The 16,865-nt window shown below is 44.0% G+C and overlaps 2 protein-coding genes across 2 annotated transcripts in view; one reads left to right on the top strand and one right to left on the bottom strand.

Annotated features, from left to right (window-relative positions):
* NPEPL1 (aminopeptidase like 1) overlaps nt 1–16,492 on the top strand; it is a 27,826-nt gene extending 11,334 nt beyond the window's left edge. The window contains exons 3-12 of the mRNA XM_053244922.1: nt 1,063–1,233; nt 2,897–2,986; nt 4,990–5,071; nt 6,607–6,749; nt 7,447–7,524; nt 8,414–8,514; nt 9,107–9,230; nt 9,981–10,157; nt 11,973–12,083; nt 14,515–16,492. Coding sequence (XP_053100897.1) covers nt 1,063–1,233; nt 2,897–2,986; nt 4,990–5,071; nt 6,607–6,749; nt 7,447–7,524; nt 8,414–8,514; nt 9,107–9,230; nt 9,981–10,157; nt 11,973–12,083; nt 14,515–14,673 — 1,236 coding nt within the window. The 3' untranslated portion in view covers nt 14,674–16,492. The remainder of the gene's footprint in view (nt 1–1,062; nt 1,234–2,896; nt 2,987–4,989; nt 5,072–6,606; nt 6,750–7,446; nt 7,525–8,413; nt 8,515–9,106; nt 9,231–9,980; nt 10,158–11,972; nt 12,084–14,514) is intronic.
* Nucleotides 16,383–16,865, bottom strand: part of LOC128322323 (piezo-type mechanosensitive ion channel component 2-like) — a 119,569-nt gene continuing 119,086 nt past the window's right edge. The window contains exon 51 of the mRNA XM_053243383.1: nt 16,383–16,865. Within this exon, the coding sequence (XP_053099358.1) occupies nt 16,610–16,865 (256 nt within the window). The 3' untranslated portion in view covers nt 16,383–16,609.

Here is a 16,865-nt window from a genome sequence, read left to right as displayed (position 1 = left end):
ACCAGAGTGGACCCTGCTTAGCAAAGAGGACAATTCATGCTAGCTGCCACAAGACCAGCTCTCCTCCCTATTCACTCTTATCGCCTGTAAGGCATGGGCTTTGATCATCATTAGTTTGTGTTGTATTTTGCACTCTCCTATGTATGGCCGGGAGGAAAATAAAATTGAACTGAACCTTTTAAAAAAATGATTGTTTTTTTCATGTGCATTGGATGTTCTGATGCTGATGAATTTGCAGTAATTCCCTGGTGCTGTAGAGGTGGGGAGCCCCCACCCTCGTGGCCCTTCTCTGCTGTTTCTGGCACTGGGGGGCAGGGGGTGGGAAAGGTAGTCTTAGTACTGAAACTGGAGGCACCCGATGCTGGCCAGGAGGAAGCACAGGGATGCCGCAGGGATGCTGGGAGGAAGTGAAAGGGACGTTGGGAGGAAATGATAGAAGAAGAAGGCCTCCAATGACAGAAGCAGAAGGCCCACAGAAGGAACACCTGCCCCCCTGCAGCACTGGTGGATTACTACAGATTCAATGTCTGACACGTTGGGCCCTCAGATGTTCTTGGACTTCAACTCCCATAATCCCCAAGCCCAGTGGCCTTTGGCTGGGGTTTATGGGAGTTGAAGTCCAAGAACATCTGGGGGCCCAACATTGAGGATCCCTGCTTTAGGGTGTGTCGGACTTTAGAACAGTAGTACATATGCTGTTAGCCTCCAGACTTGACTGCTACAGTGTGCATCTTGTATTGACTGAACTTACAGTGAGTAACAGCAGGAGAGAGGGTATGCCCTCAACTCCTGCCTGTGGCTTCCAGCAGCATCTGGTGGGCCACTGTGTGAGACAGGATGCTGGACTAGATGGGCCTTGGGCCTGATCCAGCAGGGCTGTTCTTATGTTCTTAACTTCATTACAGCCCAAGAACAAGCGGTGTTCTAAGAGAAACCTGTGTTTAAGATTATTGTTTTCTTGTTCTTTTGGTAGCTCTCGTAGAGCACTTTACCCTGACAAACTTGGCTTGATCCCTCCGCTTGGGCTTCTGCGAAATGTTTGCCTTTCCTCTTCCATTTCAGATGGCCTGTGAGCGCTCTGAGGTCTTTGCCTCAGCCTGCGCCATAGCAAGGGCTTTCCCACTCTTCACTCATCGTTCCAGTGCAGCTCGACGCACAGAGAAGAAAACTGTAACGGTGGAGTTCTTCCTGGTTGGACAGAACAATGGCCCAGTAGAAGTGGAGACACTTAAAGTAAGTGCCTGTTTTCCATCTGCTGACCATTGCAACAGTGAAAGTTGGATACTTTAGATGTCAAATAACTGATTTGCACCACTTCCTCATGGTTACTTCATATAAAAGCTATTAAACTAAAGGCAGATCAGATAGTGAAAGGGGTCCTCAAATTTTGGAATACTTCTGGGGGAAGACAGGTACCTCCAATATTGAACCTATTAAAAACAAAGATTCCGCCCCAATTACTTTTTGGTTCTGAGATCTAGGGTTTCCAGATCTCCAGTGAGCTGGACTGTGTTCAGAATTGAATTTTAAGAACCATATACTAGGGACTCCTAGATGCATTCCAGCCCAGTATTTACACTTGGAAACAGGATCCTGGTTTCTTGAGATGAATGACCTCAGAACAGTAGTTCATACGCTGGTAACTTCCAGACTTGACTACTGCAGTGTGCACTATGTGGGGCCCTGCACACCCCTAGCTACTGATAAGTTTCTGGGCAAAATACAAGGTGCTGGTGTTTTTATTTGTTGTATTTGTTGTATTGTTTTTATGCCTGTTTTTATGTTTTTATATTTTTAACATGATGTTTTTATTGTCTTTTTATTGTATGTTTTTAACTTTTGTAAACCGCCTTGGGGTTATCTTTTTAACGAAAGGCGGTATATAAATGCAAAAATAAATAAATAAACCTATAAAGCCCTAAACTGTTTGGACCCAGTGTATTTAAAAGAACATTTTCTTCACTAAGAGCACCACCACCCGTTGAGATCATCCAGAGAGGTGTGTCTGCAGTTGCCACTGGCTCATCTGGTGGCTACACAGGGACAGGCCTTCTCTGTTGCTGCCCCCAGACTCTGGAATGTTCTCACTGCTGAAATCAGAGCCTCTCCCTCTCTGACAACTTTTTAAAAGTCTCTAAAGACTTTTTCCTCCACCCAAGCTTTTTAACTGGCCTGTGGTTTTAACGTGCTTTAAGGTTTTCATTTTTAATGTGTTTTATGTTGTTGTAACCTACCCAGAGACGGACATTTGGGGCAGTCTACAAATTTGAAAAATAAACAAACAAATAAATTTTTATGTCCAATCCATCCTCCAAGCTGTTCAGGGTGGCAGACAATATTCTTCCCACCCCTTCGCAACAATCTGCGAGATAGTTTAGACTGAGAGATAGTGACTGGCCCAAGGTACCCCATTGGATTTCATGGTTGAGTAAGAATTTGAACCCAGGTCTCCTCACTCCTAGTCCAACACTAACCACTACACTATGCTGGCTTTCAGGTTGCTTCACATATTACAGCATTCCTAATGTGGTAATCCATTTGTTAAGCATGTCCTGTCTTCTTTGCTTATGTTCTCCATAAAGAGATATACAGATGACACTATGTGCATAAATCGTATCAATATGCATTTGTTGATAACATCTGATAACCTCTGATGATTGCAATGTGGATTTTTAAAAAATGTGTCTTCATATAGTTTATATATCTGCTGAGAAGTTGGGACCAATTGCCCTTGTACATCTTCTCTGGGTGTATACTTCTTTTCTGATGCTTACATTATCTGGGTTAGATCCTGAGATACAGGAAGGCTCTGAACAACAGAGATGCAGTGCTGTGCAAAACAAATGCCAATAGAGTCACACACACACACCCTTTTCATTTCTTAAATTATTTCTAGTGTCTGGAAAGCGCCACAGAAGGAGTGAGGCTGGCTGCCCGGATTGTAGACACCCCCTGCAATGAAATGCACACCGACGGCTTCCTAGAGGTTGGTAATACCTTTTGACAGGACTCTCTGTTGGAAATCAGTCCAGGGAGTTTGAAGCGCGCTGTCAAGAAGGCACTTTTGCCTGCACTGGCAAAACCCAAGATTTTGGTAGAGTGCTCACAGGGGTGACCTTTTCTCATTGATCATTAAAAGTATCATGTGAGATGTGATTGTTTTCATGATCCCCAAATGCCAAAGATGTCCATGAGCTTTATACATCAGAAGGCTTGTAAACAACCACGAATCTGGGTTTTGCATCTAAGCTGCACCACCAGCACTCTGCAAAAAAATGTGTATGTTGTATGCGGCACCCATGAAAACAATTCCAGATAGGCCACCCAAAACACATACTGTGCTATAGGGACAGAGGAACTTACTTTGTTCCCGATTATCCTAGGACAGCGCTTTCAACATTTATTTATGTATGTACGTACGTATGTACTTACTTGCTTTATATGCCACAATTTTTCATGTATGAATTTATGGCAGCTTTAAAAAAAACACCCCACAATAAAACACATTTTAGACCTTGACTCAAATTATCTGCTGAAGAACCTCTTAGCATCTGTCTTGGAACCTCTGCATGCTGCAGAGGATTCTGGGACATGTTCTGGTTTGCAAACTGAGTTTATCTGGGGCAGAGGCTTCACTGTTGCCCTACATGAACTGAAAGCACATTCAATGCACTTTCCTGAAACTCAGCTTTCAGGGGGAAATTCATATATTATGACATTTTCCTCCCACCCTTCCTCCAAGGGAGTCAGGATGGTATACATGTCTTCCCTGCAAGTCAGTGAACTTACAGTGAGAAATTGTCCACCATTACTAATTTCCTTATGGTAGCACCCCGGTGACGTTTTCCAAAGCACAGTTGGAAAATGGTTGTCTTATGATTCTCCCTGTAAAAAGGTTCCCCCTTCTGCCCAATTGTGGACTTTCTGTTTTGGGGACCTCTTGCATTTCAGCTTCACCCATATGACTTGGCAGTTATAGGATGAAAGGTGTATAGTCTTAAGAAGATTGTAGTAGGTGGTTGCTGCTGCATGGAATCAGAGTAATAAAGTTGGCGTGGTGTTTCTTCAGTTACAGATGCAGGCTGCAATCCTAAGCTTGCATGCTTAGAAGCAAGTCTTGTAGAAATCACTGGAGCTTCTGACACAGCCTGTTCCTAATTCCTTACCTATGGGTAAGGGTCTTGGAGTGTATTGTGTGTACGCGCTCCAAGGGCCTTGGAGTGCATTGTGTGAGCTGTGCACAATAATTTGTGCACAGCAACATGCTGATGCTTTCCCCAGAGCCCGCAGTTCCTGCCACTTCTTTAGCAAACCCATGCACAAAAGGGCAGTGGCAGGGGTGTTTTTGTCTGATTTTGCATGGCAGTTACTTTATTAGTATTAGGGAGCTTGCTGCCATTGTCATTTAAATCAGGGCCCATGTCTTGAACATATGAAACTGCCTTGTACCTGAACTAGATGGATCATTGGTCATCTAATTCAGCATTGTCTACACTCACTGGCAGCAGCTGTCCAGGGTTTCAGTTAGAGCTTTTTTCCAGCCCTAACTGGAGATGCCAGAGGCCTCGGACCTTTTGCATGTAGATCACTGAGCTATGGTCCCACCCATCCCCTTGAGTCCCATCACTACAGACTTGATCACACCAAAGCCCACTGTATGTGACTTAAGCACATGGCTCAACATCCTCGCTTTGTGGAGGCACTGCATGCTAAGTCCTTAACCGCATTTAGTAATCCAAAATCCTGCTGCTGCTGCTGCAGGGATGGGGGTGGGTGGGTGGGTGTGATCAATCTCTCCTTCCCCCAGAAGCACTATTTAATACCCACAGATATGGCCCTGCTTAGCTAAGGGGACAAGTCATGCTTGCTATCACAAGACCAGCTCTCCTTCTAAATGGTTAGTCTCTACATGGTTAGTGAAGATGTTGACCAGTTTTTAAAGAGCAGCGGGGGAAGTGGTGTTTAACAATGATGTTTTCCTCCCTGAAGGAAATCAGAAAAGTTGGAAAGGACCTGGGGATTGTTCCAACAATTTTTCAAGATGCAGAACTGAAGGAGAAAGGATTTGGAGGTCAGTCAAGCCAAAGTGATGTTTTCTTTCCTTATAGTAAAACCAACATTATTCAATCAGTAGATCATCTTTATTATGGTCAAAGACCATCACAGGATATAATACAGATACAGCAAAATAGAAGATCATGTGGCAAAAAAATCATATTACATTAAAATTATTATAATTCAAATTATCATGAAATATTTACAACTAAATTATTTTTAAAAATCATATGCTATAGACTGGTTATAATTTATAAAATACAACTCTAATAATTGTGGGGAGACTAAAAATAAAATAGGGATACAACTCTCTATAGAAGTAAAAACATCTAAAAAGTATAAAATACGTAATAAATATGGCGGAATAGCTAAAATGTGAAATAAAACAACTAACTAAAATAGGGCGAACATGTAAAATAGTCAGCAGTAAAATCTGCTACATGAGTTATTTGGCTGGCAGTCAGGGTCCATCGGATCTTGCACGCTGCCACGCAGAACCTGGCAGCATTGTACATAAAGGTCTGATTTTCATCCAAAAGCAGCATCTTGGTTTAGTCTTGACTAGAGCGACCAGGGTATCTGAGAAATAGGGGGAGTATGAGCTTGTCTCAGCTGTCTTTATAAAAGGGGCGAGAGAGGAGTACATGTTCAGTGTTCTCCCCAGAGTCACAGCGGCAAAGCCTTTCTGTGAATGTGATCATCCTGTATTTGCCTTCCAGAACTGAGGAAGGGAGGGCACGGCAACGGGAAAAGGTGAATGCCCTTCTGTGGCTTGGTATTTCCAACTGTGCCAAATAGGCAGCGAGGGAGACAGTGAATCTGAGACTATCCAAGGCCAGGAAGCCAGGTGCCCTGCTTAGATCCACCTGGTGTTCCGTGTCCAGGATCTGTTTGATGTCCATCTGTTTGATGGCCGTTTTTGCCTTGTCACAGCCTATAGCAAGCAGGAAGGACAGGGAGAAGCCCAGTAGCACCACTTTGTTGTAGACTGCCCGTTTCCAAGAGGATTGGAAATTGTCCTGCAGGGTTAGCAGGGCCAGGCCCCATGGGCAAAGGGCTAGTTTGAGCCAGTGGTTGAGAACAGTCATCCAGACTTCAGCCTCAACTTTTATCATACCAGTTTCCAAACGTAGAGCGGCATTGGAGACACAGCAAGGCACGTGTAGGGCCGCTGTTAGGAATTACAATTGGACATGTTCCAGTGCAACAAGACTGGAGGGGGATCCTTGGTGGGCGCCATATAGTAATTGTGCCAGCAGCTTGGCCTCATATAGTTTGAGCAAACCAACATTGTAACTTTGTTTACATGTAAAGTAAAAACATCATTTTAACCCCCATCTCACTCCAAGGACTTGAAGCAGGTGAATATCCTTTATGGGGGGAAAGAATAAAATATTGAAAGCTGTGTGTGTGTGTGTGTGTGTGTGTGTGTGTGTGTGTGTGTCCAGCCAATAATTCTTGCTCTCTCATACTTATTCTCTCTCTCTCTCTCTCTCTCTCTCTCTCTCTCTCTCTCTCTCTCTCTCTCTCTCTCTCATATATATTTTCTAGGTATCTATGGTGTGGGCAAAGCAGCCGTGCACCCACCTGCTCTAGCAGTGCTCAGTCATACCCCAGAAGGTGCCACGCAAACCATCGCCTGGGTTGGGAAAGGCATTGTCTATGACACTGGAGGCCTCAGCATTAAAGGAAAGGTATCCACCTCTGGAATCTAGCTGTGGAGGCATAAAGTGGCAATAGCACAGCTTCACGCGATCATCTGAAAGTCGTTAAGAACTCCGGGAGAGGGAATTGGAGGTTCCAACAGCACATGCTCCCATGGATGTGTCATCTGAAGCCACTAACATGCCTGGCTAACAACTTCTCTAAAAGATTCTACCAACTTTGTCAAGCCAACTTCAAATGTTGGTGATAGAAGTTGGTAGAATCTTGGGATAATATATCCGGGACAGGAACCAGATTTGGGTGGCTTTAGATGATACAGTGAATGCACATGCAAGATTCTCCTTTCCAGATTTCAGCTGCCCATAATTTTGAGGGCAACATCCACAAACGTACACATCCTCAAACATACATGCATGTGTGCATGAACATTTCAGTTTAGTGCATACTTTGCATTATTGCTGTTTGTTTATATAGCATCATCAATGCTCATGATGTTTTACTGAGTGTTTTACTGAATCTAAGTTGGGGGAAAACCCTGTCCTGAGGATCTTGCACTCTAAATTTAGATGGGGAGGAAAAGGCAAGGGTAAACAAGGGATGAATACAAGCAAATGCAGTTCCATGGACTTGGGCTAATTGTGCAGTGAAGATTAAGGCTTTGAGTTGGATCTCTTGGCACAATCATTTCCTGCATAAATTTATGTGTCCCTGTTTCCGTTTGGCTAGACGACAATGCCTGGGATGAAACGCGACTGTGGTGGAGCTGCCGCCGTTTTGGGCGCCTTCAAAGCCACCGTGAAGCAAGTGGGTATAATGTAGAAGGTTACCAAAGTCTACCTGTTTCAGCCATGCCACAGTCGAGGGCATAAACTTGTTCTCTTAACACACTACTTTGTATGTGTGCGCAGATGTCTGAAGGAAGGGCAGCATAAAAATGGTAATTGCATAAGTGTGTGTGTGTGTGTGTGTGTGTGTGTGTGTGTGTGTGTGTGTGTTCTCAACACTAGGAGACCTCAAGGTTGCTGTCCTTGTTATTTATCACTCCCTACCCTTTGCACATCTCCCCAGTGATTGCCTCAAGGTCAGATTGGCTAATGACTTCTGTCCTGATGCTGGTCCACCCTGTAGGGAACCTTGTGTTGAGCTGGAAGGAAGCAAGTAGGACCAGTGCCTTTGGAGGAGGAGGAGAGGAGGCAGGAAAGCCCCTTGTATGAGTAGAACTTTGCTCACACTCCTCTGGATACAACACAATGAAAACAGCGGATAGGACATACAAGGAAGCTCTCTTCAGACATGAGGTTGTACGTGTGTGCAGGTGTCTGTGTACAAGCTGTACATGTTTTTTGTGTGAATGACTGTTCAAGCATTCACTTTAAAAGTGAACTTGGGTACATGCCCCCTCAAGTGCAGATAGGAAGAAGACTACTATCTGTGCATTGCATATGGATAGAGCTGGAGTCATAGGTTAAACCACCTATATCTCTATCTAGGATTAAATCAAAGTTGCTACTGGTTAAAAGCTCTGGCACATAGAAAGGTCTTAACCTGGGACCTTAACCAGGTGCCTAAAACTTCTCGACAACAGGCACCGTGGACCTCTCTGAGCAGGGCATGAGAGAGCACATCTTAGTTGATTTGCTAGTCAGACTGTTTTGTGTGCTTCATACCTGCCTCCTTCTCCTTATTCCGATAGGGCTTCAAAGATAATCTTCATGCTGTTTTTTGCTTGGCTGAGAATTCCGTCGGACCAAATGCAACAAGACCTGATGATATCCATATTCTTTACTCGGGAAAGTAAGAGACCTTCTCTCTGTTTTCTCATACATAACTTAATAGCCCTCTATTTCAGGAATTCTCCACCTGCTCCTAACTTACAGGTGTGCAGCATATTAATGGGCCCATGCATGCCAGTTCCCAGCTATTTGCCTGTCATACATCTGAAAGCTCAAACTATGGTGCGCGTTCTTAACTATGGTTATCACAAACCATGGTTTTGTGTTATGTCTGAATCTAGTCTTCAGGTTTAGAATTATTACTGTTAAAATTGGTTACTGTGTTCCGCAGTTTAACGCGGGTGGTTCCCAGCTACCCACATTACTATTTTATGTATCACTTATTTAAAATATTTATACCCTGCCCCTCCAGTACACGACTGCTCGGAGTGGCTCCCAGCATTAAAACAGATAAACATAAAAACAATAAAAATTAATTTAACTAAAACAAGATCCAGATTAAAACTGAATTTAAAAGGTACAAATTAGAAAGCATTTACCCCTAGCAAGGCTAGCCTGGGTAGATGCAGTTAAGCTAATGTGATAATTGCATGTATTTATGTGTTGCCTGAAATGTTGCCTTACTCAGAGCAATTATCCTGCTCTTTCCCCAGAACTGTGGAAATCAACAACACTGATGCAGAGGGCCGGCTGGTGCTTGCAGATGGAGTTGCGTATGCTTGCAAAGACCTTGGTGCTGACATCATCCTTGATATGGCCACTCTCACTGGTGCTCAGGTACTTGGGCACAAATGCCACTGCCATTGCTAGCTTTGTCTGGTTCTCATCTCTCTGTTACACCAGATGTGCCTTTCTGGCATTCCGTCCATGTGCTTGCATAATGTCACAGAGAAGGCCACTGAGATAAATATTTGTAGAAATGTTTTCCCTCGGAGGCTTACTGGAGCTTGAACCTGAGCATCTTCCCGCAGCATCAAAAGGTCTTATTTGGACTGGCTTTCAATGGCTAGAGCTTATAATTACAGGGAGGAGGAACATTAGAAGCTGCCTTATACCAAGTCAGACCACTGGTCCATCTAGCTCAGTATTGTCTTCAGAGACTGGCATTGGCTTCTCCAAGGCAGGAGTCTCTCTCAGCCCTATCAGGAGATACCAGGGAGGGAACTTGGAACCTTCTGCTTGCAAGCATTCTTCCCAGAGTGGCCCCATCTCCTAAGGGGAATATCTTGCAGTTCTCACATGTGGTCTCCTATTCAAATGTAAATCAAGGTGGACCCTGCTTAGCAAAGGGGACAATTCATGCTTGCCACCGCAAGACCAGTTATCTTCCCATCCACAAGACCAGCTGTCTTCAAATTAGGAGTTAGAATTGCCAAATTCTACCATATGGCAACCACATCGTAGCAGTTATCTTGTTTCTGGTTCAAAATGTGACCGCAGCCAGAACTTTGCAGAGTATGTAGATGTGACCTGTGCGTACTTCACACCTTTTTGGGTTTCATGTTTTTCCCTCTTACCCCCGACTAGGGAATTGCCACAGGTAAATACCATGCAGCCGTCCTCACCAACAATGAAGAGTGGGAAAGAGCATGCGTTAAAGCAGGCAGGAACTGTGGAGATCTGGTTCATCCCCTTGTGTATTGCCCTGAGCTCCATTTTACTGAATTTACCTCAGCTGTAGCTGACATGAAGAACTCTGTGGCGGTAGGTTTACAAAATCATTAGTTTTTATTTTATTTATTTTATTTATCATATTTCTGTACTACCTGATATGTACATCTCTAGGCAGTGTACAAAATTTAAAATATTTAAAAGTTACAGATTAAAATACATGACAATAAAAACAATAGAATAAAATAGATATTAAAACAAGTTTTAAAGCTTTAAAATCAATTCTAATTAAAAGCCTGCGAAAACAGGAGAGTCTTGAGGTTCTTCCTGAAAACAGAGAAGGAGATGCTCTTATTTCAGCAGGGAGCATATTCCAAAGCTTATTAGTATTCCTTCTCCGAATGAAGCTGTATTTCTGATGGCACCCTTTGCCTCATGGCAAAGCAAGTAATCATTCATCTCATTCAAGCAATGTCAGCCATTCATTTGTGGTAGTTGAAACTCTCTAAAATCCCATTGATCTATTGTGAAGGCCGCTTTGCATATAACACCAAAAATGGAACAGTAGGGAGCATTTATCATACCAGATAAAATAATCTAATTAAGTATTTTTTAAAAGAAAACTTTGAAGGGGGAAGATTTTGAGGGGCTGGTATCTCTTTAGGGGAGAAGTCCCAGTGTGTCTGTGTGTGTTTGTTTTTGCCAGGGTGGTGTGTGGCTGTGTGGCTTTCTGTTTTAGTTTCTCTTTTGCCATGAAAGTAGAAAGCCAGCAGGGGAGGAGGCACCTCCCGGTATATTGCACAGAGTGTTGCATGTATGACTATCTTCTCGATGGGCAGAAGCCATGGGTGTGTGCTCGGTGCAAGGGACTCCTGGCTCTCAGGGAATAAGTTTGTTCCCTCGAAGCCAAGGTAGCTGATCAGGAGAAGCGCAGACTCCGAGAGGTGGCTCAACTGCTTCTGCCTTGCATGGCCGGCCAGTCATTTGGGAGGCTGGCAGGGTGGGTGGAAGGAGCCCCTGTTGCCGTGTCCGCCATCCCCGCCACCACTTGGTTTTGAAGGTTTTGTAATGTACATTATAAAAACCCTTTTCCCTTGCCCCCTGGCGCCCCCACCCCCAGTCATTGACTTTTAAAGGGATTCCCCTTTGCAAGTATCCCCGTCGAGCCAGCTCACCAGGCGGGGCTTGGCTCGACTCACACACACCTTGGATCCGGTTCAAGGGCAAACCTTTGTGCTGAGCCAGCTCGCACACCCCTACTACACACTGAGGGAAGGAAGGACAGGTGTGCTCATAAGGCACTCACTTATTTGCAACTTGGGGTGGGGCTGGCTTAGAATTTTCCACTGCAGTCGGAGTGGCCAGCGGTGACTGACTTCCTCCCTGCCGTGCAAAGGCTTTGTTTATTCGTCTATTTATTTATTTATTCATTCGGTGTCTATACCACCCTTCCTAATGTGGCTCAGGGTGGTTTACACTAAAATAAAAAATACATACCAATTAAAATTAAAAAAAACATTGAAAAGCAGATTAAAATTGACATTAAAACTAAATATAATTAAATGGGAGACCTCTTCAGTATCTGCATCCCTACAGCGTCCCCTTGAGGTGTCCTTTATGCCAATTTGCCTAAGTGCATAAGGGATTTGAAGACTGGGAGGAGGAGTGGCTGTCATCATGTGTCACATGCCAAGAGTCATCTCATCACCTCACGGTGGCCTCCTCCTCTTCCTTCCCCCCCACCTTACCGGCTATCACTGGATAGAGGATGCTGCTATGTAGACTTGGGTTGCTTTTGCACCTCTTCTCTTGAAATGCCATGAAGCATCACATGCGCACAAGCCCTTGAAGTGTAGCCTTTAAAAATGCTGCTTACTAAAGCATATTTATTTCTGCTCTTTACTCCAGGACCGCGATAACAGCCCCAGCTCTTGTGCTGGACTCTTCATTGCTTCACACATTGGATTTGACTGGCCTGGTGTCTGGGTCCACATAGACATTGCTGCTCCCGTCCATGCGGTGAGTGCTTCTTCTGTGCTGAACGCAGTACTCTCTCGTTGCCTGTCATGGAGGGGCCTGCCTTTCTGCTAAGAGTTCTTTGCTGGTTCTTGGGCTTAGTTCTCCCATGGGTCATGTTAGTGCTCTCTCTGTCTGCAAATTGCCTGTAAAAACATCTCTCTCCCCCGCCTCCCCATGTACTGTTTCATTACCTTGCTATTCCTATAGGTCAAGGGTTCTCAAACTTGGGTCCCCAGATGTGGAAGGGCTACAGCTCCCATCATCCCTGACCACAATAGCTAGGGATGATGGGATTTGTAGTCCAACATTTGGAGATCCCAGTTTGAGAAACCCCTGCCATAAGTCGTATAAATCACAGCATGTTCTGTGAATATGTACAAATTTGAACATTTACAGTTCAGTGTCAAATTTAGCATTTTTGAGAATGTCAGATTTATCTCACTCTTTTGCAAGTTTCTTGTCCTTATGAATAGGAAGGTTAGGGCTATATGATTGTAGACAGAAGAATATAAGAAGAGTCTTGCTGGATCATTCCCAAGGCCTATCTCGTCCAGCATCCTGTTTCTCACAGTGGCCCACCAGATGCCTTGGAGAACCCACACAACCAGGAGATGAAAGTGTTCCCCCTCTCCTTCCATTGCTCCCCTGCAGCTGGTATTCAAAGGCACCCTGCCTCTGAACATGGAGGTAGCCCATAGCCATCAGGACCATACCTGGTGGAATCTTGTCAGTGAAAAGGCTGAAAGTTAGATCCTGTGAATGTTTTTCAGTGGTCCCATTGAGTCCAATGGGGCTTTCTCCCAGCTGCAAAGGATTTCAGCCTGAAAGAAGAGCTTGTTCATTGCAACTTGCATGCCTATCTCTGTGAGAAGCACATGCAGAATAAACTGGGTAAATGCATAATTTAGAGAAATTGCAGAATTCTGCTCTTCCTGCAACAGAATTCAAGTTGCTTTCTATAGAATTTTGATTATGATTATTTAAATGAAAAGAGCACCATACACAGTCTTGACTAATGGCAATACATCCAAACCAATTAACCATTTTTAGTCTACTTTCCAAAGGAACAAATGCTAATGCGATCACCATGTCCACGTGTACCCCTAATATTTTGTGATTATAGTCCGATGCAAACCAAATGTAGAGTACATGGGAGCAGCCCAGGCGATTCTAGTGAAGGTATATTTATTGTGATCTTCCATCTTGAATCTGTATGGCACCCACTCAAAGTATAATCATCACCTTTGATATTTGCAGTCCAGTACAAATGAAACTTAAGTACATGGGAAAGGGTCCTAGGGGATCCTGGTAAGACTACTTTAATTTCAGTATGCCATCTTAAAACAAGATGGCAGCCACTGGTAACAGTTAAATCTCATTCAGATTGGCTATAGATAATGCATTCCACTATACCTCTGCTGAATGCTTAAAATTCACCATGTTGGAAAGAAACAAAGCAGGCACCATTATTTCAGCTTAGAACTTATTTGATGCTTGTGGCTTTCTTGTGGTTGTAGGCTAGCCTACCTTTCTCTCATCATGGAATGCAAGGCAGCAGATATGGGATTCCCAAGCAGTCATCCATCCAGGAACAGACGAGACCTGGATGTGTTTATCACTAATTATTAGAATTTGAAGATTTTAGACCTTAGGTTAATAGATCCTAATAGACTTTGGTAATTTGCATACAGGAGAACCTTGATATTCGCAGATCCTGCATCCATTGATTCGTGTATCTGCGGTTGGGTAACGGACACCCAACCTCAGTATATTCAGTAAAAAATGGGGGGGGGGTTAAACCCTCATATTTGTGGGTTGGAGGTGACTGGAAATTACCATAGAGGTCATTTCTAGCTGCCATTTTGAGGAGAACAACGATTTTGTGGCTTGTTTTGCCAAAAAAAGGGGGGCCCTGCATTTTTTTGCCAATTTTTGACTCTTGGGGGTACTACAGGACTGCTGGGGATCCGCGGAGCCTTGTAGGGCACCTTAACTCCCCCCACTTTTTTTGGCCATATTTCCCCTTAGGAACCTAATCCCCACAATGCCATTGGCCCTATTACTCGATATTTGCGGTTTTGGTATCCGCAGCACTAGCTGGGAACAGAACCTCCATGAATACCAAGGTTTGCCTGTAGCTGAGAAGTTTCTGGGTTTTTTCCTTATTAGATGGCTGTGATAGTTATGCTAAATGTATGTTGTTGATCAAAATAAAGATGACTGACTGACTGAGACCTGCTTAGCTTCAGCAAGGCAGCTGTACAGTGTGCCCCTTAGACCCCAATCACTCAACTCAACTCTCTTTTTTAAAACCAAAATAGCCACACTCCTGTACATAGCCAATGTTTGGCTCTTTGCTTTAGTGTGTCTCTTGCATTTTTGTTGAAATTTAGCAAGGCGGATGATCTGAAACTCCTTCGCTTGCTCCTAGGGCGAACGAGCCACCGGCTATGGGGTCGCTTTGTTGCTGTCCCTGTTTGGCCGTGCATCCGAAGACCCTCTGCTGAACATGGTCTCCCCTCTGGGCTGCAATGGAGACTCCCTGGAGGATGACATGGAGAGGGATTCCAAGAGGCGGCGCTTGGTTTAGTGCCCCCACGCCTTGGAGACAGCTCGCCGGAAGTACCTCACTTTGCACTGATTACTTTCCAAAACCACAAGAGTCCCATGTCTCAGAAATGGCCATGTTAAGAACAGCAGCAAGCAGTTGTCATTTGCATCCTTTTGGTTGTCCATCTCATTCGGGGGAAATGTCCATTTTGTTGTTTTTTAAAAGCCGGCTGCTTTAGGGTTTATACCAGACTGTATTGAGACTTTGCTGCCTCCAAGTCTTTATGAAGAAGGGGATACGGAATGTTTCTCCCAAGTGTCCCTTTCAAAATTTCTGAGCCTGTTAATGCAATAGCTTAACCTCTTGCTGCCCATAGAGCCTTCAGAGCGACTTCCATGGGTTTTAGTTCTCCCAGGGATTTTTCAGGAAAATGCTGAAATACTTTTATAGGATTGCCACTCAGATGCCAGATGCATATTTTTGTAACAGAGATGCTGCAGATGAATCGGCTGTTGCAGCTCCTGGCTGTTTCCTCTCTGATCTCTCTTCCCCTCCTTACCACAACAGGGGAGGGAGGAGGGTGGGTGACAGGGCTGCATAGGACAGAGGTGGGAGGAGCTGCAGGTGCCAGATGAGGGATTTAAAGGCATGCACCTGGCCTTTAAATGTGGCAATTCTAGGAAGAAACCACTTAGGACTCTGCTTCATTCAGCAGTGGCATTTCAGCATGGCATTGATTTGGGGGTGGGGGCTTCTTTTCTAAGAAGGCTTTTTTAAAAAATTCCCTTTGATGCTGTTCCCGCATGTGTTAAATCTTTTGCTCATCATTAATATCACCCACAGAGTAAGCCGGTGCATTTCTCTTAACACTTCTGCTAATTCTTAAGATTCTTAACCCTTCTGCTAATGAACTGTATTCATGTTTAGGAGGGGAAAGTGTTTATGGGAGGTAACCATGCTAGAATAAAGCCCTCTGTCTGTTCTTTCATCTCAGCACACTTGTGGGCTCATTAAATCAGCACATATCCAGCACAATTTTTTTAAAAAATAATAATTTCTTTTTTCAAATGAATAGTGCTAGACAAATTCATGAAGGGAAAAGGCTAGCTGCAGCTATAATCCCTGCCTGCTAGCTAGCTATTACCAGAGGCAGATAATAGACCTCTCATTGCATGGGGAATGGCTTTTCAGTGGGCAGCTGATGAGTTGCTTTTTGAGACAGAGTGCTGGACTATAGGAATCCCTGATCTGATCTAAATTAGTCAGGTTTTAAATTCTTTTCATGTCAAGTGCCCCAAGCACTGAATCATCCTGGATGATGCTCTGTCCTCTCCCCTATTTACCAGCATTTCTCTTTCTCCATAGCCAGCTTGAGACACATGGACATGACTACCTGATCATTTTAGGGGACAAAAGAGGAAGTGCCCTAGGCTATAGCACTATATGTACACAACATGTTTTGTGATGGTATTCATACTACAAATGTTTTCACAACAGGCCACTCACCAAAAGTAAAGAACCTTGCCTAGGTTTCCCAGTGGTAATACCTAACTGAGATGGAATAGATGGTTTGCAGTCAAATTTTTCAGGGACAAATTATTGGTGCAGCCAATGAGTAAGGATTGCAGCCCTCCAAACCATTTAAATTTATACCATATCATAAAGGTATCCAGTCTTCTCTTGAGCTTTTTGCACAAAATGTCCTGTGCAGTTAGACAGAAATGCACACACACACACACACACACAAATGCATTCTTTGTTTTGTGTATTTAGATAGGAAATTGTGCACGCAGTTTGTAGTACCACCTCACAGTATACTGAAAAGCTCATGCATTAAACATGTTTGTTCATAACGTTACACGGAATGGCCTTAGCCCTCATTTAGCTTTTGATTTACAGTCTCTTCTACAGGTACTTCTGCAGTTTCCCCTCAGCATTTCCCTTCTGCACTGACTCACCACACCCACTTCTCACTTTATGGTTCTTTGTTTTCCCTGGTCCACTTAATCATGGTTTCAGGAGATCTGTACAGGAACATGAGCTTAGCAAAAAGCTGTTCTTCCAGCTCCAATTCTCCCATCTCTCTTACCAGGAAGATATCTGTGCAGAGTTTCAGGACACGATCCACATTTGGCAGCTCTTCAAACATGATGGAGCGTGAAATGCCATTGAACATCTCTCGGATGAATTTTCCAATGACCAGAACGACAGACATGTAGAGACCAACAATG

The sequence above is a fragment of the Hemicordylus capensis genome, chromosome 4, assembly GCF_027244095.1.
Source record: "Hemicordylus capensis ecotype Gifberg chromosome 4, rHemCap1.1.pri, whole genome shotgun sequence".
Taxonomy (NCBI): domain Eukaryota; kingdom Metazoa; phylum Chordata; class Lepidosauria; order Squamata; family Cordylidae; genus Hemicordylus; species Hemicordylus capensis.
Note: the sequence above shows the minus strand (reverse complement) of the source record. Positions and strands in the feature narration are given on the sequence as shown.